We start from the raw sequence: 24,900 nt of genomic DNA on the forward strand, positions 1-24,900 counted from the left end.
TTGGAGTGTTTTGGTTCTACCAGTTTAAAGAAATCAGTGAAGGGAGGGAAAGAAATTACACGAAATTTTCTCATTTGCAGATTATTTCATCAACTCTAAACACACATACACACAAAAACAAAGTAGGAAAAACAAACTTGAAGTCGGGGTCATGATCATTGACTTGGCTATTTGTCGGGCACTGGGGACAAGACCTTGCTGCTGGTACACTTGCTCACCAGTTGTATGAGCAAAACGCTTAAGAAAGGTGGGCAAAGACAAAGGATCACAGGTATTTTGTTTGGTTGCAGTATGATATGCTAACTATATGTATGAATTTCCTCGTTTGAGGCTTTCTGCATGTTTTCATGTGCTTGGGCAAGCTTAGCTGCTGCACATCGCTCCGCCAGCGTTAGATAGGGGCTCCCCAGGGGCCGAGACCACGTTTCCTAACTCCCGCTCGGAGGAGTTTTTACTCGAGGCCAGTCGCTGGCCTGCTGATGATGCAAAACCAAATAACCTGCTGCTTTTTCACCCGGGGGAGGAAGCGTAAAAAACGCCCCATCTCTTCGGTAGCCGGAGGCCCAGACTCGCTGCGGGCGGTTGACCTGTCGTCTCCGCCGCCCCCGCGCGGGGCCCTCAGAAGCGCCCGCGTGAGAGCGGCGCGGTCCTTCCCGTCGAGGCTGTTCCACTTCACAGCAGCCATTAAGCCTTAATTAGAAGACGACTACCTCAGCCCTCATTAAGCATTCGATACTAATTGAGCGCCCGGGGAGAGCGCCGGCACCACGAGGCGGCGGACTCACTCTCACGCCGCCCGGACCGGGGCCACCACCCCCCTGCAGCCCGGCCCCCGGCGCTCGGCCGCCCTCAGCATCTCCCTTCCCCCGGCCCGGCCCGGCCCGGCCCGGCTCGGCAGCGCCCCTCCGCGAAGGCTGAGCGCCCTGCCCGGCCAGGTGGAGCCGCTGCCCGCGGCACAGGGGCGGGCCGAGCCGGGGCGGGCCGGGGCGAGGCGAGGCGGAGCGGAGCGGAGCGGGGCGCAGCGGGCAGACGGCCGGCGCCGGGCTTAGCGGCGCGGTGCGGGGCGGCAGCGCCGGGCCGGGCGGTGAGTGGCGAGGCGAGGCTCAACCGGGCTCAACCGGGCTCAAAGGGGCTCAATGGGGCCGAGGCAGCCGCCTCGGAGACCGGGAGAAGCCTCCCGAGGCTCCGCGGGGAGGGGAAGGGCGCCGGCAGCAGCCCCCTTACGGGGGAGGCTCCCCCGGTAACACCGGGCGTGGAGGGCGCTGGGGCAGCCCGAGGGGCAGGAGGCGCGGCTGGACCCTGCTGCGAGGGTTCCCCAAATCGCTGCTTGGCGATGCGCGGCTGGTAAAGGCGGTGCTGGTCGCGGCGGCGTTTGCAAAGTGCTCGGGTATTAAAATGCAAATGCCCCCGTGCGCTCGGCGGGGCGGTTGCGTGTTTCCTGTTTACCGCGTTAATTAGAAGTTGCGAGGGTAACTTCGGCGAGGGTGATGCAGGGCAGCGCTTGACCCAGTAACGCGTGTTGACTGATGGACCGGCTTTTCGTTGTTTTCGGCTTTCTGACCCAAAGCACAAACCAAATGCTTACAGGGCTTCGTTAAGGAAAAACGAAAGAAGTGTAGCACGGCTTACACCTTTGAGACTCCTCTCTATAAGCAGAAGGCTCAAATCTAGCAGCCAACGTGGAAAGTTCATCTCCCCTCTCTTTTTCTAACGTGTAAAGCTTCAACCAAGCAGTACGTGTCCCCAGTCCTGCAAACTCAGAGATGCTTTCCTCTATTGCTTTGCACATTATTAACCAAATTGTGCATTAGTTTGAGATCTGGGACATATAACACAGGTGTTGTAAGACAAGATGAGCACACCTGTAAGCAAACACAGGCTAAAACCTACCGAATCCTGGGATCCTAACTGTTCCTGAGCTGGTTTGTTTGTTTTGAGAACTCGTATTTTTCAGTAAGCAGTTAGGCTTTTTTCTTGTTTGTTTTGTTTTCCCATTTATCATACCCTTTTAATTTCAAGGTGGTATTAGTGCAAACATACTTATTAAAGAAACGTGTTTGGCATTAACCAAATGTTTTGTTTGTTTGTTTTTATAGTCCACCTCGCAATTTCCAGATTGTTCGAGAGAAGAGCACAAAAAGAAACCGGTTTTGGAGAGACTTGGAAATCTGTTTGGTACAGGGAAAAGGAAAAATGTCAAAAGTTCATTAGATCACACTTCCCATTGGAAAGGGGAGAGGTTGGTTTTGCCTCACAAAGTGCAGCCAATATACTGTAAACATCTAAAAGAAGGACCTGAAGCTCTTCCAGTACAGAAGCAAGTGAGAAACGTGAGTGGCGTCTCTGAGACACAGGAATATAATTTCAGTGGGGAAGCAGGAACTCTGTATCACGATACGATTTCAGAATGGAGTGGTAGAGGAGTCTCTTCTGACAGCGAGTGGTCACCAGACTGGAGCAGCAGCAGTGAAACCATTAAAAACTCTTTCTTTGAGAGTAATCTGAATTTGGAAACGTTGGAACCAGAGAGGGAGTCTGTCCCAGATATAAATAATTCCACAACTCCAGATTTTATAAAAAGCTTGAGGAATTTGTCTAGTGAAGATTTAGAAAAGAGTATCTTAAGCCACAAGCAGCTAGTGAACACGTGGGTGTCTGAGGAGCCTGGGCATGCAACGCCAAAGGATTTGCCATACAAGCTGGAAACTGTGGCAAGTGAACGCCCACATTCTGCTAGAGTGCTAACAGTTGATATCTATCTTAGAAAAACAGACGAACTCCTTAATGAACCTGTGACTGTTATATCAGAAGAAAGTTGTGGTGATTCGGACACGATGGATAAGAAATCTGCTAATAAAAGATCTGGGAAAAGAAGAAAATCTCAGTCATCTAGTGATATTCCAAATGGAGAGAGAAACCAGAACGAGAACACTGCAAGAGAAGACTCCGTTTTTGAGGATGATGTCCCTTCCGAGGTGTTTTCAGACAAGGTTATAAACTCGGAAAGAAAACTGAAGTCTCCTCAACAGACTCCTGAAAGGAATTCCTTTTCCCCAGGTAATAACCCGGACCTCAAAGTTGTATCTTCTCACAAAGGCACATCCAAAAATGAAACTGACAAATGTAAACAGCAGATCTCAACCACGACCCCCACAAGGAGAAGGTCATATAAAAAGAACCAGTTGGATGCTGTCCCCACTTCCCCTACTGGTTTGAAGAGTCAGATAAAAGATTACTCCTCGAAAAAGCAACCTTTAGCATCAACGGAGAGTACCCCAATGACAAAAAGAACTTCTGTGGAAAAGGGAACTACACCTGGCGCTTTTGGGGAAGACAGCTTGGAGTCTCCCAAAGCTTCTTTGGCCGATAAGACAGAAAACAACGCCTTGGTGTCTGCTGAAGGCAGAAATGAAACCAAGACAGGAAAGCATGGTAATGATTCTGATGGAAGAGCTTTCTCGCGTACCGATGGGATTAAAAATGGAGACCTATGTATGCCAGCTGAGAGACAGACAAGTTCTGATTTAGACAGCTTGAAGCTGAAGAGTTTGGATGCTTCCAAAATTGTCACGACAAAAATTAGCCTGTAAGTAACATAAACTACAGTTTACCTTCTCACTGTGGCTGTAATTTTGCCTATATTTGTATTTAAGATTGCATAGGAGCACTGGCTATGTATTTGCTATCTAGGTTATTTTCAGCTAATTAAAAAGTGGGGTTTGTTTGTTTGTTTTGGATCATATTTACAGTTACCACTTAACAAACACTGTAATATGCATGTGTTAGAAAAATAATTCTTTCATGTAGAGGCAGTTCATGTCAGTTTTGTTATATGGAATAATTTATTACACATAAAAACTGCTCTGTCGTCATTGTTGCCCCTTTTGTTGCTTGGATTAGCTCAGCTCTCATTGACCTTAATGTGGTTTTGCTGTTTCCAGTCAACTGAGGATCCGGTTGAAGATTTTGTACATTAAAATCCCCGAGTTAGGGATGTGTTCAGGTTATGCTTTGAAGCAGCAGCAGGTCTGCTCAGTTGTTATTTTATGAAGAAAGGTAGGATGCAATATAGAACTTACTTGGTACTTCAAATGATATGGTAAATCCTACACCAGGAATTTGAATACTTATGACAGCAGTGAAATGGATGTGCAGGATGAAGCACGTAAAATCTTACACATGGGCATAACATCAGGTATTTGCAGAATTATGCAGGTGTTAGTTTGCAGGATTTGGTTTTCAAGAGGTTGTCCTCTGTCAAGCAGATGTGATCTGCGCTTTCCTTAGTGTTACAAAGAGGTGGATGTATTTGTTGCTTGTGCTGTTATCAATAGTCTGATTCCAGCTATTGATTTCCTGGGTTCATTATAGTTTGGTCCTACGGTGAATCATCTTATTGCATTTTTTATTTCTGTTGTTTGACTTTCATGGGTATGTAATAGCAGGATTGCTGTCCTCCCTCTGCTGTATTGATTTGTAGGTCCTATCAGAGTCCACCTGAGGGACACTGAGTGTTCAGAATCGTCTTTTGCTTGTGTTAGAGGGTCAGGAAGTTCAACGTTACAGCTTAAGAAGCACACAGGCTTCTGGTTGTGCTTCTTCACATCTGTGAAGTATAGGAACTTTAGGAGCTGTAGCAGTATATACTTTGCACAATTTGTGAAATGCTACATCTGACTTGTTCCTTTTTAACTGAATTAAAACCACCTCCTGATGGTTTAATTGTGGTATTTTTCTGTATGGTGATACTTTTCCATCTGGCAGCAGAGACTTAAAGTGTAAACTCTGAAGTTGTGTATCTTCACAGCTTTGAAGGAAAGTGGCCCGCATATTTTTCTCTTTGTGTCACTGTCATTAGTGCTGATAAAGTTACCAGTGCTCGCATAGCTGGATTTTGTTTTTCTGGGTATCTGCGTGGCTTGCTGTACAGGGAATTATCTTCTGCTGTGCTCTTAAAGTAATAGCTGAGTACCCCTTCTGACAGCTTTCATTTTGATGATTAAACAGCCTGGTATGTTTCACCCAGTGTTGTGGGCTGTGTGGCACTTGGTGCCCTGACTTCAGCTGCTGCTGCTACAAGAACTTTAGCCCAGGGTGGGGACTGCCCTGGTGCTTCAAGGTTCCTGATGCACCCGACAGATACTATTGCACAGTTCCTGGCAGTTCCTTTAGCCAGAGGAATTGATATGGCCCAATTAACCAGTGTAATTTGTGGTCATTGCTGAGAACAAGTGAACTAGACAGCTGGATGTGAACTAAACTGCTATAAAATGGGAAAGGAAAAATGGAATGATGCCATTACTAGAAGGTTTGTTTGTGTTCTCTTCTTACTGCTTTGAACTAGAGAGCAGCTACTGTTTCCATTTTGTAAAGGTTAAAAATTACCTTTAGATACTCCATACCCTTGCTGTTTGAAAAACACTGATTCACTCAGACTCATTTGACTCCTATAAAATGTAATAACCAAAGTAGTTTTCACTTAAAATAAAAATACATCATGTCTGTTACTGATGACATTGTGCCAATTCTGGGCATCAAGGTACTTTAGGGACATTCTCAAAAGACGTTGGTTTTGCCAGTTCAAAGCAGTGATATAATTTTCTCTTTTCTCCTTTTATGTCTGTGTAAAGTGGGACTTGGAAGTCACAGGATACTTTGCTTTAAGCTTTTGAAAGCAGAATTTACCAGGCCTGAGATTAAATTTAGGTTTGTGTTACCTCTTATTCAGCACGTAAAACCTCAGGCAGTAGTCACTTTGATGTGCTTCACGAAATTCCTGGCTTTAGTTGTCATATTTGATTTTCAGACATGTTTTTTTAGTTGCCTTTGTGTCTATGCCCACTTGTTGAATTATTCTGCTCTGTTAACATGCCATTTTTCATTGCTTGCTTCAATCTGACGTTCTGGCATCAGTTACGTGCTTGAGAAGGTCTTTTGGACAGAAAGCTTCAGATACGTGAGTCACCTTCCGTTTCTGACTGTATTAGAAGAGGGTTAACTGCTTGCTTCTGCAGGTAAACTGCAAGGTATAGCCTAAGAGAACGACGTTGGTATTTCTCTTGTTCTTGCTTGTTCCTGGCTAGCAAACAGTTTGCAGATCAGCAATGGGTGGCAGCAATCAGCCACACCAGGAGGTGTGTAGGAGAGTGTTTGTACCATTACGTGAATCCATCTCTCGGTGTTTTCCCCCCATATTAGACGGGAGACTTAAAGGCTACTCAATCAGCTTGCCCTTCTTTTAAACAGGCTTAGAAGCTGAGAGATGCATCCTTCAGCTGCCTTGTAAATCAGCGTGGGGAGAGGTGTAATGAAAGGCTTAGCCAAGCAAGGCCAGCCCTGCCGGATGGGGCTCCGAGGCTGAGCTTTCCACTGCTCTTCAGGCTGAGCTGTTTGGCTGCTGCTGTGCAGAAATACTGACGCGTAAAGTACAGGCTGCCGAAGCAGTTGTTAGCGTGAATTTGCAAAGCTCGAAAGTATACCTTTGAGGTGTCAGCTTCTCATTTCCATACGTTGTAGGTGCGGCTGATAACTCTCAGTGTTAACTGTTGCACTTGTTTGTGGCTAGGCGTACAAGGAAAGAAGGATTTTATCAGGAAGATGTGTGTTGTTTCGTTGAAACACATGTGATGGTGCAAGTGACGGGCTGACAAAAGGATGGTGTGGGAATGAGGCTGTTCAGATCCCCAGGCTGTTAGTGACACCCCTTGGAAGTACAGGCAGAAGGAAAGGAGAAGTACCACCATTGTGTAGTGTGTAGTGTGGTGGGTGAAGCTGCAGCCTGGATGGGCAGGCTTAAGTGTAGGCTGGCAGGAGCACAGCCAGCAGGTCCAAGGAGAAGGGGTTTGGTGCTCATGAGGCTGAATCTGGGCCACGTCTGGGCTACCTTCCCTCCTCTTCCAGATCTGTTCCCCAGGCACAAGAGAGATGATCTCAAACTGTAATGAGCCTGGTGGCAGGCTGCTAAGAAGGTGGTGGCACTGGGGTACACCATGTGAGGAGAAGCTGGAGCACTTTGGTTTGTTCAGTGGGGAGAAGGATATGGGCAGATGTTAGCATCATCTCTGCTTATCTCCACGGGCATCAGGAAGGCAGAGCAGCTTCTTCTCTGGCGTGCACTGAAGGGACAATGGCTGCGGTTGCAAGTGGCAACAATGCTCTTTTGATGGGATACCAGGCAAAAAACAGCTCAGAGGGGAAGTGGCTGACCTGCTGCAGTGCTCCTCTAGCAAGGCTGGGAAGTCTCCATCATGGGAGATGCTCAGAACTTGGGCAAACAAAGCCATCGGTAGCCTTGAAGCTGTCCCTGCTTGGAGCAGGAAGCTGGACTAGAAGTCCCTTTCTTGTACACATTTTCAAAAAAGAAAAAAAAAAACAACATACCGTTAAGTAATTTAACTGTGAAAAGTTTAGGGAAAAACAGTTGTATTGGAAATGAAAACTAGGGTCTAAATATCTCAAATTTTGTGTTGTGTGATAGTGTCCTCTCCACCATCCTCCTCTCAGAAGGAGGACTTCAGCTTTCCAAGTGATTTTTATTAGCTTCTGTTTGAGGTATGGCCAGTCAGTCACTTTATAAGTTTGTTCTTTCGTGTTTTATTGGTCTTATGTTCTTCATTGGAGCCTTCCAGCCGTGAGCCAGCTGGAGCAGGCTGGTAGCTACGGTGAGCACTGCCAGGAAGTCTCCTAAAATACATGGGGATTGTAACAGCTACTTTCTGTATAGTTTCTTAGGCAGCTGATTTTGGGTCCCTTCTGGTGTGGTGGTAAGCTTTTCCCAAGAAAAGCTTGTGCAACAGAGAGGTTTTGGTAGGGTTTCCTTTATTACTTGCGCCAGGTTTCTTGAGGAAGAAGAGAAAGGAGTAGTTTCGGTGTTAGGATTTTTGTGTTAATTCATTCGTACCTCACACTTCATCACTGGGCTGAAGAGCTGTCTGGCAGCTCCGTGAACAGTTCATGTAGGAAAAAAGGAACAAAACGCACAAATACCAGAATCATTGATAGAGCTTATCAGGCCCCTGCAAGCTAATTTTTAATCATCTCCCACTGTTTTCAGTTTTGTTTCTGTAAATCCTCTTGCTGCAGAATGCCTCCAGATACCTTTTTGGAGAGCAGCTCTGTCTGTGAGGTGTCAGTGGGCTGCTTGGCACTCCTATCTGACTGATAAAGCAGGGCACGTCCTCAAAGTTTTTCACAGCTGCTCATACTGTTCCTGCAGCAGCAGGCGACACAGACAAATGCAACGCTTTTCCCTGGATCTAGGTGTTCAGATGAAGGAGGTTTGAAATGGTCACCTGTGCATCAGCAGCCTTCTGCCACAGCATGCAAGTACTTTGCGCTGTGTCCTCATTTTCCAGCCACTCTGGTGGAGAAGTCTCTACAAGCGTTTCCCAATTCAGTTCTTGTAAATTCAGCAGGGTTAGTTTACACAATTTAAATTGTTAGCTGACTTTACCTGAAGGAAATGGGAGAGTCCTCACATGTGGTGTTGGTTTAGCCAAATAGTGATGAGCACCTGCAGTGGGTCGGGGACTATGATCTTTTCCACCAGCAATAATGAATCCAGAAGAGGTCTTTCACTTGATTTAAGGTTGCTTCTGCAGTAAAAGTACTGCAAAGAATCTGAGCAGATGTCTTCAGAACTTGTTGGAGAGGTATATTCAAATGTTAACCAACTCATTATCACCTTAATGAATTGGGATTTGTTTCCTAAGCTCTGTAGGGAATTGCATGTGTATAATTTATTCTGCCTATTCACTATTAAATTTTAATGTCTGTCAGTCATAAGTAGTTCTCTGCCTCATTTGCAGATGCTGTAGGCTGCTGTGTTTCTGTTTTACAGAGCATTAAAGTATTAGGTGCATGTTTGAAACGTATTCTTATTTAGTGTCTAATTTATTTTTGTTGCTGTTCACGTAGCTGCTCCTTTTTAAATTCCTTTTGAGAAACCGAAATTTGAACTGAATGTGACTATGGAAAAAATCATGATAATGCTGCATTTTGTTGTTTTAAAAACTGTTAAAAGTCTTTTCAAGGTTACTGAAAGATGTAACTATATCACTTTGCTTCCTGTAGTCCAGCCAAGCCGAAGAACGTAGAACTGAATTTTAAAGCACCTACAAATCAAGACAGTTTAGAAAGTGAGCAGGATACTCTTGAAAAACCAGTTAATAAAACTAATAGCAGCATTGCCAACAAAATCTCCTTGTTTGAAAATAAATGCGCTAACCAGAGCCAGAGGCCTCCTGACATCTCTGCTTCAAAAAATAGTACTGTACCAAGCACATTTGTTGGCAGAGCAAAGCTGAAATTTGGAAAACAACCTAAGGAAAGTGAATTGCCTGATAAAACGTTAAATAAGCAAAACAGTCGCCAGAAGATATTTGAGAATGGCACATCAGAGAAGGAAAGCACTGTGGAATTAAAAGGCAAAAACGAAGAAGGCTCTGCATCTCATGAGGATGTTGGGAAGGCAACGGAGCTTAAAGTAAAGGCTGCAATATCCCTTTTTAACCAAAGTAGCAAAATTGATGCTAGCAGTGTCTCTCTGAAGCAACTTGATCCAGAATTAACCACAGCTAAAAAAGAAAGTTCACCTTTTAAACTGTCTTTGCTCTCACCTGTTAAAAGTGAAAGCGCTCAAGACAATTCCTCCCAGAGAAATAACACAAGCCCAGAATTCCCCAGAAATGAAGAAAAGGTGCTGTCAGACACAGAGGTTTTATCTCCTTGCAGCAATGATAAATGTCCTCTACAATCTCCTCAGGTTTCTAAATCAGAACCTCAGAAGATGGAAAATGGAGATAAGAAGGCGAAGCCCGGAGACCTGAGCTTTGAGGCACTGCAGCAAGATGACAGCGGTCTAGGTAATATATCGGTATCAGAGCAGAACAGCGATGCACAAACGAGCCCAGGCAAAACGTACAATGGCTCTGCTGAAGATGATAGCATTTTTGATTCCCCAACTGACATGAAGAAGTTTGCTGAAACAATAAAAAACTTAGACAGCTCAGTTTGTTTACCACAGAAGAAGAAAAGGTCGAAGCTTCCCAAGTCGCCAGCACCCCACTTTGCAATGCCTCCGATTCATGAAGACAACTTAGAGAAAGTATTTGATCCCAGTGTATTTACCTTTGGTTTGGGACTCAGAAGGGAAAAAACACAGGATCTGTTACCAGCCCAACAGATTAAAATGCAAAGTTTGGAAATGATAGCCAGAGTGAGGCCCAAGCGTGCATCGACAGAGCAGAGCATAATATTTAAAGCTCTGCAATCATGTAATAGAGATGAACCTGCCTTTACTCAGGAAATAAATGGAAAAGAGATCAATGATGGTACAGATGGTGAAATTAAGAGATCCCGCCTTGAAAAAAGCTCACTCTTCTCAAGCTTGCTGTCAGCTACATCTAAAGAAAAGTTCCTTAATCCTTCCATGACTTCAGTAAATAACACAACAGCTTTTACAGCTGAGTCCTCGGGGATGTCTTCTTTACAACAGGATGTTCCTGGGCCATTCAGCATGCCTCAAAAATCGGAGGTAATAAAGATCATTCATGAAATGCACCGATGTAAGATTCTGTTTAGCTGCTGGATAGCTGCTAATTTTGATTTTGCAATTCAGTGTCTTTCAGATATGAAGTTTCCAAGTTATGTGGAGAAGTACATGCAACCAGATAGCGCAAAAAAAGAACTAAGCTTACAAATGCCTAACTATGGGAACCCTGAGAAAAGTTTTTCCAGCTGGTTAGGGACAAACAGATATGAATCAAATGTCCCCACTGGTTTATTAGATGTGGATGTAAGTATCATGTCATTTAAAGTCTGTCTGGAAAGTTACCAACTTATACATTTTCTGTAGACAATATCTGTACGTTGTTTTTGTTTAGTTTCCCCTTTTGGTGGAATAGGCGTAGATTATAGCTGGACAAAATCAGCATGGATGTAGTAGCATTTTTATTTGATGTTTGCCACACAAAAATGAGGTGCATGCAATGGCATCTGTTAACACGATTGCATTTCTTTGTGGTGCCCCTATTCTGAGACTCTTCTCTATTATAAATTGTGTAAGTCTGTTTTTTATCGTAAATTGCTAGGATGCTTTCTGCAAACTTCAGAAAACTTGAATCTACTTCTTCTTTTGGTACTAATCCCTCTGTTCCTTTGGTAAGACATTCAGTCATTGCACTGTTAAATGAGTAGCAGAGCAAACTCTGTTAGTCTATCCTTTCTGCTCCCAGTATTCCCATACACTTGGTAGAAGGTATATACTCTGTAGGAGTAATTTGAGAATTGATTAGTAGTGCTTGTTGAAAGTGCTGCTGCAGTGGAAGGATGCCCCTTGGTCTGACTCTGAGCATGTGTTCATCATGAATAGAGGCAGACCTGCATTTTCCCTCAGAGGCAACTTTACCCTAATGTGGGATAATTGATTTCGATCTTCAGAATTATGAATCAACGTGCTATAGCATTCACTCTTTCTGTGGATGTTGGTCCTTGTTGTTGCCCAAGAGGAAAAATATGATGAGGAGATTGAGGAACCATGGGAAGAAATATGTTCTCCAAAGTTTAATAGTGATATTAATGTGATTTGTGGAATTGAAGTAGCATATCATAAGCTTGAGAAATACTTTTTCAAAGCAGAAGATTATCTGCTGTTGCAGTTCTACTAAAATGTATGGGAAAGTAGAAATAAATTCTTCTTTCTTTGCCTTGCAGATAGAAATCAGCCATCCTACCTTGCAGTTTTGAGGATGTAGATTTTCTGTCACGAGAAGTTTTTAATTAATGTGGGGATGTAAGTTAGGGGGTTTACTTGCAGTAGTGCAGGCTTATGCTGCCAGTTAAAAAGGGGCTCCTACTCTGGATGGTGCTGCTAGGATTTCAACACCTGAATTTGAAACTAAACGACTAATACTGATGTTTTGTCACTTAAATTGTTGTCCCAGAGTGAGCTGCAATATTTCATTAGAATATGGAGGCCTGATGTGGCAAGGGTGTGTATCCACACATAGGACTGCTCTTGGGAAAAACCCATTAGGCTCTGTAGGGTTTCAGGACTTCTGCAGCACTGTTGCTGACTCTGAAGTGTCTTGCTCAACTTAAACAGGAGTCAAAAATGTTTGGGTGACATCTTTCACTGACTAAGATGATGGTGATGAAGGGGCTAAAGGGTAGTGTGAAGGAAAACAGTAAGGGCAGCCTAAAACAATGACTCCAGCGTTCCTTAAAACACAGAGCGAGTTCTAACTGGAATTGAAGCACAGGCTGAAAAACCAGTCGTGCTTCAACTTGTCTTGATGATGCCTACAAAAATCTGATGGTGGTTAGGAGCTCTGTCCTGGGACCGATGTCTTGCCCTGCATGGTGGCTAAAATGTTCTCGTTAATTCCCTGCACGTGTTGCTAGTTATCTTAGGCTGTGAGCTCTGGGGGCAGGTTCTCTCTTTTGGTTTGTATGAATATTATCTAGCAGAGCAAGACCCTGTCCAAGAATGAGCACTTCAGTCTTTGCTAGGAAACCAAACACCTAATTGCAGCCCTTTCTTTATTTGTTTTGAGATTACATGATACAACCACAGCTTTTTCCTTATATTCTGTATGGTATAATTCACCACTGATGTAAAACTATTGCTTTAGATTTTGTATACCTGAGTGTGTTTCATTTGTTCTCAGCATTTTTAGTCTGTCATGTTGCACAGAGCCTCACACTTTTTGGAGAATACTTACCTTGCTACTCTTGTCTGAAGCTTCTGGAATATATAGAAAGATGATAAAAAGGATTTTAAAACATTTCAAATCTGAGATTGCTTGTCTCCAGTGAGGTGATAATTCAGAATTTATGTAATAAAAAATTAAGTATGTAATTCATACTAATATATAGCTCTTCAGAAAGAAGGAATTGAAGCAGGAAATAGGTGTAGGTGAAGTGTTACCAACTTTTTACTGTTCAGAATAACTTTTATTTTGTTTCACTAACTTATTTTAATAGCTGAGCATCTTTATTGAATAGGTTTATGGTTTGTTTTGTATTTGTGACTTTTCTCTCCTTGCTGTCTGTTAGGCACTTTCAAGAAATGGACAAAGCAAAATCAATCCCAGACCTGGGAAGGTAAGATCAATTTTGTGATCTTCACTGTTCCTCTCTATCTTGCTATGCTTTTAAATAAAGAATTATATGTTTTTGGTTTTGTTTTGTTTTAAACACAGTTGGTGATATACTGTGAATCAGACTATCAAGAGAATGGTATTGAAGTTTTCCATGATGTTGTGGATTGCAGTTCTTGGGTTCTGTCACCTACAATTTTAGTTAAAGTCATCAGAGGATGGTAAGAGAGAAGTTTTAATTCTTTATCACTGATCTGTCCAGAAATCCTTTGGAACAGTACAAGTAGTAATTCATAATAGGGCTACTTTGGAGGTGGCAATGTAATGTAGACACCTTTGAAAAGGAAATGTGGTATTTATTGTACCTCTAGCAATAAGAATGATCTGTGCTAGCTGACTTTGCTGATAATTGGATCTAGTGTTACCATCTGGAGGAGTGCAACATTTTACCCTGGTGGGATGAAAAGACAGATTCTGTTCAGTTTCGCTGCCCTTTTGACTCCTCTCTCCTTTATGGGTTCCTGGGTAGTATTTGAATTGGTGTAAAAGGCTAGCAAAGGATTTGAAAAGTTTTGATGTGGGTTTAGGCTGTGTTAACCTGGATGCAGAAGATGAATTCCTTGTCCAAAGGTATGAAACAATGCTGTAAAGATAACAGACTATTTCTGTGGTGAGTCCAGAGGAAATTTTTCTAAAAGCCAGGTTATATGAGAATAATTCAAAACAAGTTCATCTCCTACTTTCTTTGCAGCATTAAAGAACAGTCATTACTGGTGTGGATAGCATGGCAAGTTAAGTTGTGACAAGGCTATAATACAGTCAAACAGCAGGTTCTCAGAGGAAACGATCCAATATAAAGCTGGAGCAACAAGGGCCAGCTGCAGTAGGAGATACTAGGAAGCATGCTGGTTTCTGAACGAAAGTCTTTTGGTCTGTGTGAACCAGGACTCTCTTCTTGTCCAGCATGTTTTCACTAGGAGCTACTAGGAGTTTCACTAAGAGCTATTTTTGTTTCTTTTTTCCTCCCCTGCAACTGAGAGCTCCAGGGGAGTGTTTTATAATTGCAGATGGATATAGTTTTTTATCTAGTTAGCTATTGATACCTGCAGCTAAAAATGAAGTTGTACTTGCCTTCTGAACAGTCTTATCCTTCTGCACATCAATACCAGCCTGTGCAGAACTCCAGGCTGCTGTTCACAGGATTCAAGCAAGTATCTTGTCTGTTTATACATTACACAGCAGTCTGCAGTGTCAACATTTTCTGACCTACATATTGGTTCTGATTAATATCTCATGCAAAAGTCTGGTATACATAGACAGCACTCCTGTCCCAGATCATCAGTTTAAAGAGGGTGGAGGAGGAGTTTTTGATGAAATTACAAGTCAGCAGTAGGCATCTTTATTTTTATCATTGCTTTTAAAAATATCACAGAGACCAGAAGTGACTTGCATCAGCAGTGTTGGGTCATTTAGCTGTATTGGGGTGGCTTGGAGGGTCTAGAAATAATACTTCTTGTGGAAAAAAAGTTATTAAATGGGAGCATGATTTTGGAAATCACACTTGGTAAAATGACATATAAAAATTAGAATTTTTTATTTTAAGCTGGATACTCTATGAGAAGCCAAATTTTGAAGGCCCCTCTGTTCCTCTGGAAGAAGGAGAGCTGGAACTCTCAGATATCTGGGGTGCGAGTGCTTCTGAAGAGCCAAATGAATGCAAATCTGTGGTGATTGGTTCAATAAGACATGTTGTTAAGGCAAGTAATGTAATTAAAGAAAATCTTACGCAAGTCTTAATGCTTGGTGAAGTTTTAGACTGATATAAAAATGCAGTCTTCGAGGTTGAATTTATTGTGTAATCACAAAATAAATGTGGGTGGATGGGGGGGTGGTGGTTGTTTTGTTTGGTTAATAATAGAAATTCTGGTAAAACTTACTAGAAGGATACATTGGGAAGAGAACAGTGTTCATTAGAATAGCCTCCAAAATGTTGCAGAAACTTAATATACAGTATATGCTTTTTAGCTTGGTAGGAAAAGCTTTCTAGAAAACTATCAGTAATTCCACAGGCTCCTAATTTCAGAAGCGTGTGTAAGGTATTTTTGCTCATGTTTTTTTAGTGTATTTATCAAACTTACACCCAAGACAAAACACCCACAAAGCTTTTTTGATATTAAAAAAATACACATATATGCACAAACTAACCGGGGAGTTCCACACATGGTGGAGCAGCCTTCCTACCTGCACTTTAAACCTACCAGTAAGTATGTTTGCAGGTCACCAAAGTAAGCATGAACTATAAAGGTATTTGACTAGGAAAGAAAAAAAAGAGGAATATGCATTGCTTGTAACTACAATTCTTGTTTAAATTAATTCTTTTCAAGAATGTCTTGCTTGGTGTTATGTTAGCTTTCAATTTGCTAGAGGAGGTATTAAGTGGTGAAAGAAGGTGCATTCCTGCCTAGATGGCAGAAGGTAAACAAGGTACATGTTGGTTAAGAGGTTGACTGCTGTCTTTGTCCAAACAGAGACAGGCAACTGGCCTAGTTTTACTTTTATGACAGGTGGCTGATAATAGCCATAATTGACAAGAGGGGAAACGATTTAAAACAAACAGGAGTTACAAAACTGTTATCCACATTAATTACAGAACTCACAGCACAGATGAAGTGATTATTGCAATCTTCTTCATTTTGTCAGGATTACAGGGTCAGCCGAATTGATTTGTACACAGAACCTGAAGGGCTGGGAATCGTGACTTCCTTTTTTGACGACACTGAAGAAACAGGGGTGTTTGGCACCACGCAGAAGACTTGTTCTATCAAAGTACACTGGGGCATGTAAGTGCATAGTTCTGTGTGAACGTGTACTGCTATGAAAGGAATTGGTTTTAAACCACAGGTTACACCTATCAGACGTTCAAGCAGACTATATTTATTCCAGTCATATATTTTGGTAGTTTTTGTTGACAGTAACGTTAGTACATCACTGTAATGCTTCACTCTTGGAGAGGCTGACCTCTGAAAATGTTTTGTGTTAGAGACAGGTTTTTTTAATTTGCATGGTGTAAAAAAAAAATGTAGTAAAGGAATGAGTTTTTCTCTGCTGCTCTTTCTCATTCAGGCAAACTTATAAGAAATGAGAGGGGGGAGATGAAATGATATGATAAAACCATCTTTCCCACTTGCTTCCATTTCTAAACTTATACTAAAAGAAATTTTTAAGCTGTTATAAGATGTAGTGTCAAGTGTGGACTTGAGAAAGCATCCTTTTATTTCATGGTGCATTTTAGTTAGTGTTTTTATAGTGATGATTAAGAATGCATGTTATATCACCTGAAAACATCTGGCTATGTAAATCAGGAGTGTAATGTGTGCCATGAACTATGCAGATTTATGTTAAAAGAGACCTCCAAGAAACAATCCAGCTACTGTAGAAATGGCAATTTTGATACCTTAATAAGTAAACCTGTAAATCAGTACTGAAAATATTCCTCAAAGTGGCATGGGCAAAACAATGCAGGAGAGGTAGATTGCTTTCAGAACTAGTGAGAGAGTGGAACCACTCTCAGTAATCTTAGGTCCTTCAGAGCATTTTACAGGGTGTACAGACATTGGGTGCTACCTGTTGGCTGTGTCATGTTTGGGCTCTGGTAGCATTTGCCTTTCTCCAAATGTTTTATTTAACTACTAAAAACTACCCAGCTAAAGACGAATATTACATATCGCTGCAGAGATGTATTCAAATACGCCTCATGATGGATGAGGCATTTTAGTTATCAGATAAAATACATTTATCTAATTAAATTTTTACATCTTGATTTAAGAGGGGGAAAAAAAAAGAAGCACTCGGGTATGTAGGAAAATTTTAAGATGTTCATATAACTGGTTCTCTGGCAGAAGTTTGTGTTGAACTGCAAGCAAATTACATATCTGATTTTATTACTCTTGGCAGATATGTTATTTGGAGGTTGGTTATCAACTGATTCCATCTACCTCTCAGCTTTCCATCTCAGAGGGTGGTTGCACACTGGAACAGGCTCCCCAGGGAAGTGGTCACTGCACCGAGCCTGTCTGAATTTAAGAAGAGATTGGACTGTGCACTTAGGCACATGGTCTGAACTTTTGGGTAGACCTGTGCGGTGTCAAGAGTTGGACTTGATGATCCTTAAGGGTCCCTTCCAACTCAGGATATTCTATGATTCTATGATCTATCTCTCAACTTTATTTCTGGTTTTTATATCAGTATGAGAGTGTTTTTTGCACTATATCTGTGTAAACTAGTAAAGTCTTAATTTCTCTCTGTTGCATTTGGCTCTCTTGAGGGAAAGAGGACTAGTATTTCAATCAGGAAACGAAACAGTTGGAAAACAATCTCTTGGGTACTAGTCCAGTGTAGAAAGATGTCACTTCTTCTGCCAATTGCTTGCGTGAGAAATTCAGTAAATTGCTGCTGCTTTTCTGCATTTTGCAAGTTTTCTTTCCTTTAGTTTATAAGCATGACATAGTTCACTGTACTGGCAGTTGAGGCAGGCTTTGATTCTGAGTCACTTTGCCATGTGGGTGTGGTTGTATCTTAAGGTTTCCCAGTGTGCGTGCTTAATTATTGTTTATTAAAAGCTGCCAACAAAAATGAGGCAACGTACCATTATCTTCTGATTGTACTCTCTCTTTGGTCTCCCATGTGTTTAAATTCTTGCAGTGAAGCTGAGGGCTTACTGAGCAGGGGGCGACTATGAAGCACATAATGCATCTAATATTTGGCTATAGATACCAATAAAATTAAAGTTCTTTGTTTCTTTGGAACCATATGTCTGCAATGAAACTATGCTAACTCGTGCCAGTTAACATCAGCTCAGAACACGTCTTAAGTGATTACTGGTTAAAAAAGCTTTGAAAAACTTCTGTTGCTGTCCTGCTCAGTAATTTGGAAGTAGATTTCAAAGAAGTATTTTGTTGTTGTTTTTTTTTTTTTTTTTTTTTTTTTTAACATATTAATTAGCAACAAAAGATTAGAGTTCTGTATCGATCAGATTTTGCAATAAATCCAAGTCTAGGGTAGCAGAGATTTTCAGCTTCTAGAAAATTTATTCTGAGTATTTTAAAGCTATTCTAAAAATAATACACAGTAACCTTAAATCTTGAAACTTCAGTCTAAAACTGATGATGCCCCCAGATAAGACGGAGTCAAATTCCTCACTGCCTGTTCACTGTACTGATTTTTTTAGCCTGCTCAAACAAAACATGCATTGTCAGTGGTTCCTGCACAGACACAGAAGTTTGCCAGTACACCAGCTTATAGTTGGGAACTTCAGTGGTAAAGACAAAGAAACAAAGGTTTTTTAGGAGTACAGTGATATTTTTTCTAAAGTAAACACTTTGTCTTGTTCTTTACTGTTTAGAAATGTTTTTATTTTAATTCTTGCTTTCCACTCCTCCTCTACTTTAGATGGCTAATTTATGAAGAACCTGGTTTCCAGGGAGTCCCTTTAATGCTGGAGCCTGGTGAATATCCTAATCTAGCTTTCTGGGAGAAGAAAGAAGCTTATATTAGGTCCATGAGGCCCTTGAAAATGGTAAAATGTTGTTATTACTTGCAAGCTACATTGCCTTTTATATGTTAGAAATAGTATGTTAAGGTGACTAAATCTCTCAAGCCTCACAGAAATGTCTTTAAAATAAAATAAAAATTTAGCCGATAAAATTCTTGAACTTTTAACATCTGATTGCATCTATTTCTGCTTTTAATCTTCTTGTTCTCTATTTGTGGCCTACAAAAAAGATTTCATCCTAATTCCAGCTTCTTATGAAGAGTTGATGACAACTTGGTATAGGTGACTACTTATTTTTCTCTCTTTTTTATTTTCTTTCCTTTCCAACAGGGTGGTCGCAAAGTTGAATGTGCTGGAGAGCCAAAGGTAAAAATCAGTATTTATTTGATTCTTGAAAGGTATATTATCAACATACACATGAACTACATGTGGGTGGATAAATCTATCTTGATTGTGTACTGACTACTGATGGCTTAGAGGCTGGTCATGCGGCATGCGACCACACCATGAAACTGTAATTTCTGTAAAATTTTTGCATCTATCACATGTACATGACAGTACTAACATCTATCTGGATAATGCTGACAAGGAGTGAACATTTAAGCCCCAATGTTGTGTGTCTAAGGGAAGATGTCTTAAAAAGAGACCCCATTACTTAGTTTCAGTATCTTCTTCCTCTAGGCACCCATACAAAAGAAACTGACTGTTGTCAGAATCTATCATGCTCTGCAGCTTTTCTTTTACTTCATTTTTGTGACAGGTAGTCATTTATGAGAAGCCTTTCTTTGAAGGAAGACATGTGGAAGTAGAATCAGAGATCTTTATGCTCAATGACAAGGAATCAGAAGAAAAGAGAAGTCTTCCATTTACATCAGTGGGATCCATGAAAGTACTGGGAGGAATGTAAGTGGGAAAACGCCAGCACTATTTCCCCTTCAGCTGAAGTGGTAACTCTGTAGATTGGAATTTGCAGTAGATAAATTCAGTACCTGTTTGCTTTTGTCTTCCTAGTTTTGTTGTTGTTGATTTGGTTTAGTTTGTGGGTTTTTTTGTTTGTCTGAGGTAAGTTTGCAAACATTCACAGCAATGACTGCATTCTTTGTCACCCTGATTTCACGGTTGTGAGAGAAGGGGTAGAAAGGCTGCCAAGCTGACAGAACAGCCTAAGTCAGCTAACTTCCCTCTCTCCTGTTGTAGTGCTGTTTCCATGATTAACTGTTTTAAACCTCAGGTGTGGATTAGTTACAGAATTTCATTTGGCTTTGGTTAGCGAAGGTTTCTCAAATTAACTTGAAGTTCTTTATCATAACAAGCCAGGAAAGGTGTGGTGTGTGGTGTTTTGTTCTGTGGTTTTTTTTGTGCCTTGTCTCTTCACCAAGAGTGGTCAACATAATGTCACTCTTCACTTTTTTGTTTTACCTCCAGGAAGTCTAGCAAGTATTTTTATTGGACTTTTTTCCTGTTTGAAAGGATTATATAATTATATTAATGTCAATGAAAAAAGTATTTAGGAGACTCCTATATATGCAATGGAAGAGAGGAAAAGAAAAGAACAAATTTCACAAATCTTTTTGTTCCCTGAAAAGACATAGTGGCAATTCATTTTCACACACAGATTCTGTTGTTGTTATTTAGCTGGGTTGCTTACGAGAAGCCTGGGTTTGAAGGCCATCAATATTTGCTGGAAGAAGGAGCGTATCGGGACTGGACGGACTGGGGTGGCTATGATGAAGAGTTGCAGTCACTGCGACCTGTTGTTGGTGTAAGTTCCAAGAACGTGCAGTAGTGCATTGAGTGCATTGAAACATCATGTTGCATTTTCCTTATGGTGCTTCTCTTTTTTTTTTTTTTTTTTTTTTTTTGAACAGGACTTCACAAGCTCCCATATGATAATGTACAGTGAAAAAGACTTTGGATCAAAGGGTTCCAACATTAATGTATTAGGAATTATTTCCAATTTGAAAGACACTGGATATGGGCTGAGAACACAATCCATAAATGTGCTAAGTGGCGTGTAAGTGATATTTTTAACTGTTGTTTAATTTTAAATATGCTTGTATACTTCTTAGAATTTCTGTGTTTGAAGATGTTTTTCTGTACTCTGATATCTAATGCCTCTGTGGAAACTTCAGATTAAATTTCCTGCCCTTGACTACAGCATGTTGGCTACAACATGGAAATGTTGGCTTGCTGACTTGCAAAGTATGATAGTATATGAGATAAGATCTCATCAGAGAGGTAAAAATAGTTTGTTCTTGTGGCTGTGTTTTTAAAAGCATTTCCATAACAGCAAAATTGTTATGGAACTAATTCTAGGCTTGGCATGATTGACCTGAGGCAAATTCCTTGCTTTTTCTCAGGGTTGTGTGTAAAATGAAGTTATTTTCTGGAAAGTAACATTGCTTTTGCAGTGAATCCCATAGGTTAATAGTTGTAGTAAAAAAAAAAAAACAAAAACTATTTTTATTTATTTTATTTATTTTTTTACATTGAGGTTCCTAAATCTTTTGATTAAGACTACTCCTATTCCTGGTGCCTCTTGTGTTGTCACATGCAATTGATAAGTTTGTAAATCTTAATGTTTGATTTGTTGGGCACATCAATTGCAGGTTGAGTTCCACAGCCTTATAGACTGCATCAAAGTATTTTGGAAATATAAACAAATATTAGCAATCATGTCTCCAATACACAAACTCTAAGAGCACACAATATACAGTCTCTTTCCTTGTCTGGACTGCAGGTGACTTGCTGAAAGATCTGCCTTGCCCAGCCACACCCTAAATCTTTCCGTGTGTTATCTGTGTGATACCTCTGCAAATTTTGCCTGAGTAGAGACTGCAGAATCAAGCTCGGTGCATTCCAAAGGAATGCATTTGATTTGTGTACAATATGGTGTGACAGCAGTTTTTTCTGCACGGTGACCTTTGAAGCCACTGTGCCCTTTTGTCTTCTGTAATGTGCAAGGGAGATTCATGGGAAAGAGTCATCTCTGAAGGTTGGGAAACAAATTGTGGGTCACCTATCACACCCTCTGTGTAGTTGTTCTAGTAAATGTGACTGTTGCAGCTGAGATAGGAATCGTACTTTGTATGAGTATTCTAGTAATTAAGTGTGACTCCCATACTTTGATGGTAAAAGCGGCTAGAAGTTATTACAAACAAAATCTTTGTCCCACAGACTCTGCAATTGCTCCCGTAATCTCACCTTCTAGTCTCTTAAAGGTGTAATTTGTAGCATTAATTTTATTTTTTTATTTAGGTGTATTGTTTGTAACTGGTGACCACCACTCAGCTTTTACAGTCTTGTACGACCCTTTCGTTTGCGAAGAGGTTGCCAGCCTCTTAGAGTTTTGTGGTGGTGGTCTTAGTAAATGCTAGTGTGTCAGGTAGTTGAGTGAATCATGTTAAGTCATTCTTGGTAATAAAATATTTTATTTTAAGTGATAAGTAACTGTTCAGGTAGAAGAATTTTATATCTTCCCTTCCTATCAGTCATACGGTGGTGAATAATCCATTCAGCAATTCCCAGAGCTATTTAGACTAGAACATATATGATGTCACAGCAAACTGTTACAGGTTCAATAAAAGCTTGTCCTAAGCAACCTTCCTGGTATCATATTAAAAATACTTCATTAAAAAAAAAAAGTTAAACTGCAAGAAGCACTGAACCTTCCTTAACATTTTTTTTTAACTACAGGTATCTGTAGTAAGCAGTTACAGCAGTAACAGATAACCTATGATCTGTATTTCCCACATAATTAATTTGATTGCTCTGTAATTTAAAGGGTATATCAAAGAAAAGAAAGGCTTACAGTGCAGAACACAGATATTACTGAACAAGTTCTGAGGTAAACTGCATCTCTAAACTGTATGCTGAAGACAGCCTAGCTCCGCATTTGGAGAATGAATATTTCATTTTGGGGTAATGGGGAACTGGCTGCATTAAAATTTTTGGCTATAGATTCTGAGGGATGTTTCCAAGCAATATTTCAATACCTTTGCTTAATCTATTGTAAAGACACATTGAAAAATATATCCAAAGATGGTGAGTGACTCCTTTTAAATTAAATTGACTCCTTTTAAATCAATAAATGATTTGCTTTTGAGCATTCTTCAGAAATTGGACAAGCACAAAATCCAGGGTATTTTATTCTTCTATATTTTGGGGCGGGAGAAAGGAATTCAAACTACTTGAAAATAGGAGAGGCCTTTCTTTCTTAAGTAGGATTTGATCTTTACTCCAAAGTTGGCAAACTGTTAGTGGTGGAAAATGAAAGTATTTAGTAGCAAGAGGTAACACCCTTTACAAGTTTAAGCAAGTACTAAAAGGAACTGTGTTGTACAATTTTGACTTTCCTCTTTGCTTAATAATTCTTCAAGCTTATATTTAATAGTGATCAAAATCGCAGGAATTGCGTGCTTCAAAATGTGCCTTTTCTTTATCTGTAAACATGGAAAGCTTTTGCCAAAAATACTGAAAAAGCCCCTGTCTTTTAACTTGGTTGAAGAACTTCACAGATGTGTGTTCTTCCTAGGTGTTTGTTTTGCTGTGGTCCTGTAATTCTTACAGGTTTCCTTCCAATTTTCAAGTAATTAGTCCATAGTGCAGATTTGGCTGCTTCTAGTGCATATATGTGTAGGGATATTGAGGAAACATTAAGTGATGAGTAGTTCATATGCAGGAGCCAGAATGTAATGTATTGAATCTAGACATACGCAGGGGGTAATGTAAGGGAAACTAAAGACGCTATGTACAAGAACAAACCTCCACTGAGAAGCTTGAAAAGGTTGAGAGCCCTTAGGTACTCTGCAGGAGGACATTTCAAACAAAGCTTCCTCTTCCCTCCACGTCTGAACTGAGCTGAGCTAACACTGAAGAGAACCTTTCAAGGAGTCACAAAATCCAAGTTCACAGGTCCGTTGGTACTAGAAATCACAAGCAAAAAGGGGTGCAGTAAATAACCTGTTTCCCCTCTTTCCTACGAAGAGAATTTTATTACCTCTTCCTCCCTGTTAGTCATGCTAAAAATCTGCAAGTGCCAGTTTTCTCCCTGGCCCCACGTGGTCTATGGTTACCTTATATAGGCTGATTTAAACCTGTTGTCTCCGTGTTGTATTTAAGGCTTAAATATTATGGATTCTATTTCAGACCTAAAGGAGTGCTTCTGTGTCTGAGACCTTAACTTTTTACAGCTTTGCCCTTTAGTTTAATGAAGATATTACCATTTCTTCTGTAGCTGAGAAAGAGATGTAGGCCCTTCCAGCAGGTAGTCTGTCCTATTGTAAGGTGAGTCTGAACAACACAAAAAGTGGGATTAGTCCTCTCAGCTGATTGTAGGAAGAGCATATGTAATAAGAAATGGCCAATGTTTTAAAAGACAAAGGTAGGTAAGATGAATCCTGAGCTGACCGTAGGAAAAGCCATCTTTTAGCAAGGTATCTGTCTCAGGATTCATTTCTTGGCTGTTCTTCCAGGGACTGTTTGGAGTTGCTCTTACTAGACATCCCATACTGAGGCTTTGGGGAAAGATACTCTGTCTGTACTATCACTTGCAGTATATAAAAGTCAGTTTTCTCTACCTGTCAGGTTCCAGTGGCACAGTTGGTGCAGATGCATGAGGCATTCAGCACGGTTCTGGCATTGACTTGGGCTGAGGCTGTTGCTAAGCCTGACTATGGCAATTTGTTGGGCTGGGGGTTACAGAATTACTGTGTTGAGAGAAGTTGCTCCCTGTGGGGTAGGGAGGTTGCTGCCACACTGCAGCGTAAAACTGGAGCTCTTGTGGTGCTTGGCAGCCGGGGTGCGACTCTTTCCCTCAGATATGGAGGTTGCCTCCTGCTCTCCAGGCCTCCCGGTTAGTCAGAAGCTGGATTAAAGCAACGCTTCATCCTGGGGATAGTTTTGAGGTCTGACAGGTTCAGCTGCTGCTGAATTCGGCTTCCTGTCCCTGGCGTCGTTACCAGCACTCTTGGCAGCTTGCATGGGCTTCTGAACAAAGTGGAGAAGCACAAGTATTTCACCAGTAAGCCCTGGCTCTAGCAATCCTCCAACATGGGCTGACTTGCATGGGAGAGCAGTGCTTATTAATTTAAATCCCATTGTTTTCAGCAGAAATGTGCTTAAAGTGAAATACATTCATTACTTCTATATTCAGGCTTCTTTTTAGGTAGGAGGAAAATAAATTACTGCTTTTGAGAGAGTCTTAGGGGAGGGATCTGGCGTGTTTTATCATTCACTTAAAATCAGGAA

At 41.0% G+C, this 24,900-nt stretch overlaps 1 protein-coding gene across 2 annotated transcripts in view; it reads left to right on the top strand.

Annotated features, from left to right (window-relative positions):
- The window catches only part of CRYBG1 (crystallin beta-gamma domain containing 1), a 95,658-nt gene that overhangs the window by 51,983 nt on the left and 18,775 nt on the right, over nucleotides 1-24,900 (top strand). The window contains exons 1-13 of one of the 2 annotated variants that reach the window (XM_082756498.1): nucleotides 1,033-1,084; nucleotides 2,097-3,586; nucleotides 9,073-10,534; nucleotides 10,619-10,795; nucleotides 13,057-13,104; nucleotides 13,203-13,321; nucleotides 14,704-14,857; nucleotides 15,801-15,940; nucleotides 18,549-18,675; nucleotides 18,982-19,017; nucleotides 19,412-19,554; nucleotides 20,287-20,413; nucleotides 20,520-20,665. In XM_082756498.1, the coding sequence (XP_082612624.1) occupies nucleotides 2,835-3,586; nucleotides 9,073-10,534; nucleotides 10,619-10,795; nucleotides 13,057-13,104; nucleotides 13,203-13,321; nucleotides 14,704-14,857; nucleotides 15,801-15,940; nucleotides 18,549-18,675; nucleotides 18,982-19,017; nucleotides 19,412-19,554; nucleotides 20,287-20,413; nucleotides 20,520-20,665 (3,431 nt within the window). In that variant the 5' untranslated portion in view covers nucleotides 1,033-1,084; nucleotides 2,097-2,834. Of the gene's footprint in view, nucleotides 1-1,032; nucleotides 1,085-2,096; nucleotides 3,587-9,072; nucleotides 10,535-10,618; nucleotides 10,796-13,056; nucleotides 13,105-13,202; nucleotides 13,322-14,703; nucleotides 14,858-15,800; nucleotides 15,941-18,548; nucleotides 18,676-18,981; nucleotides 19,018-19,411; nucleotides 19,555-20,286; nucleotides 20,414-20,519; nucleotides 20,666-24,900 lie in introns of those variants that run through there. The other variant, XM_082756497.1, reaches the window with a different exon arrangement.

Source organism: Aythya marila (assembly GCF_965140915.1).
Source record: "Aythya marila genome assembly, chromosome: 3".
NCBI classification, from domain to species: domain Eukaryota; kingdom Metazoa; phylum Chordata; class Aves; order Anseriformes; family Anatidae; genus Aythya; species Aythya marila.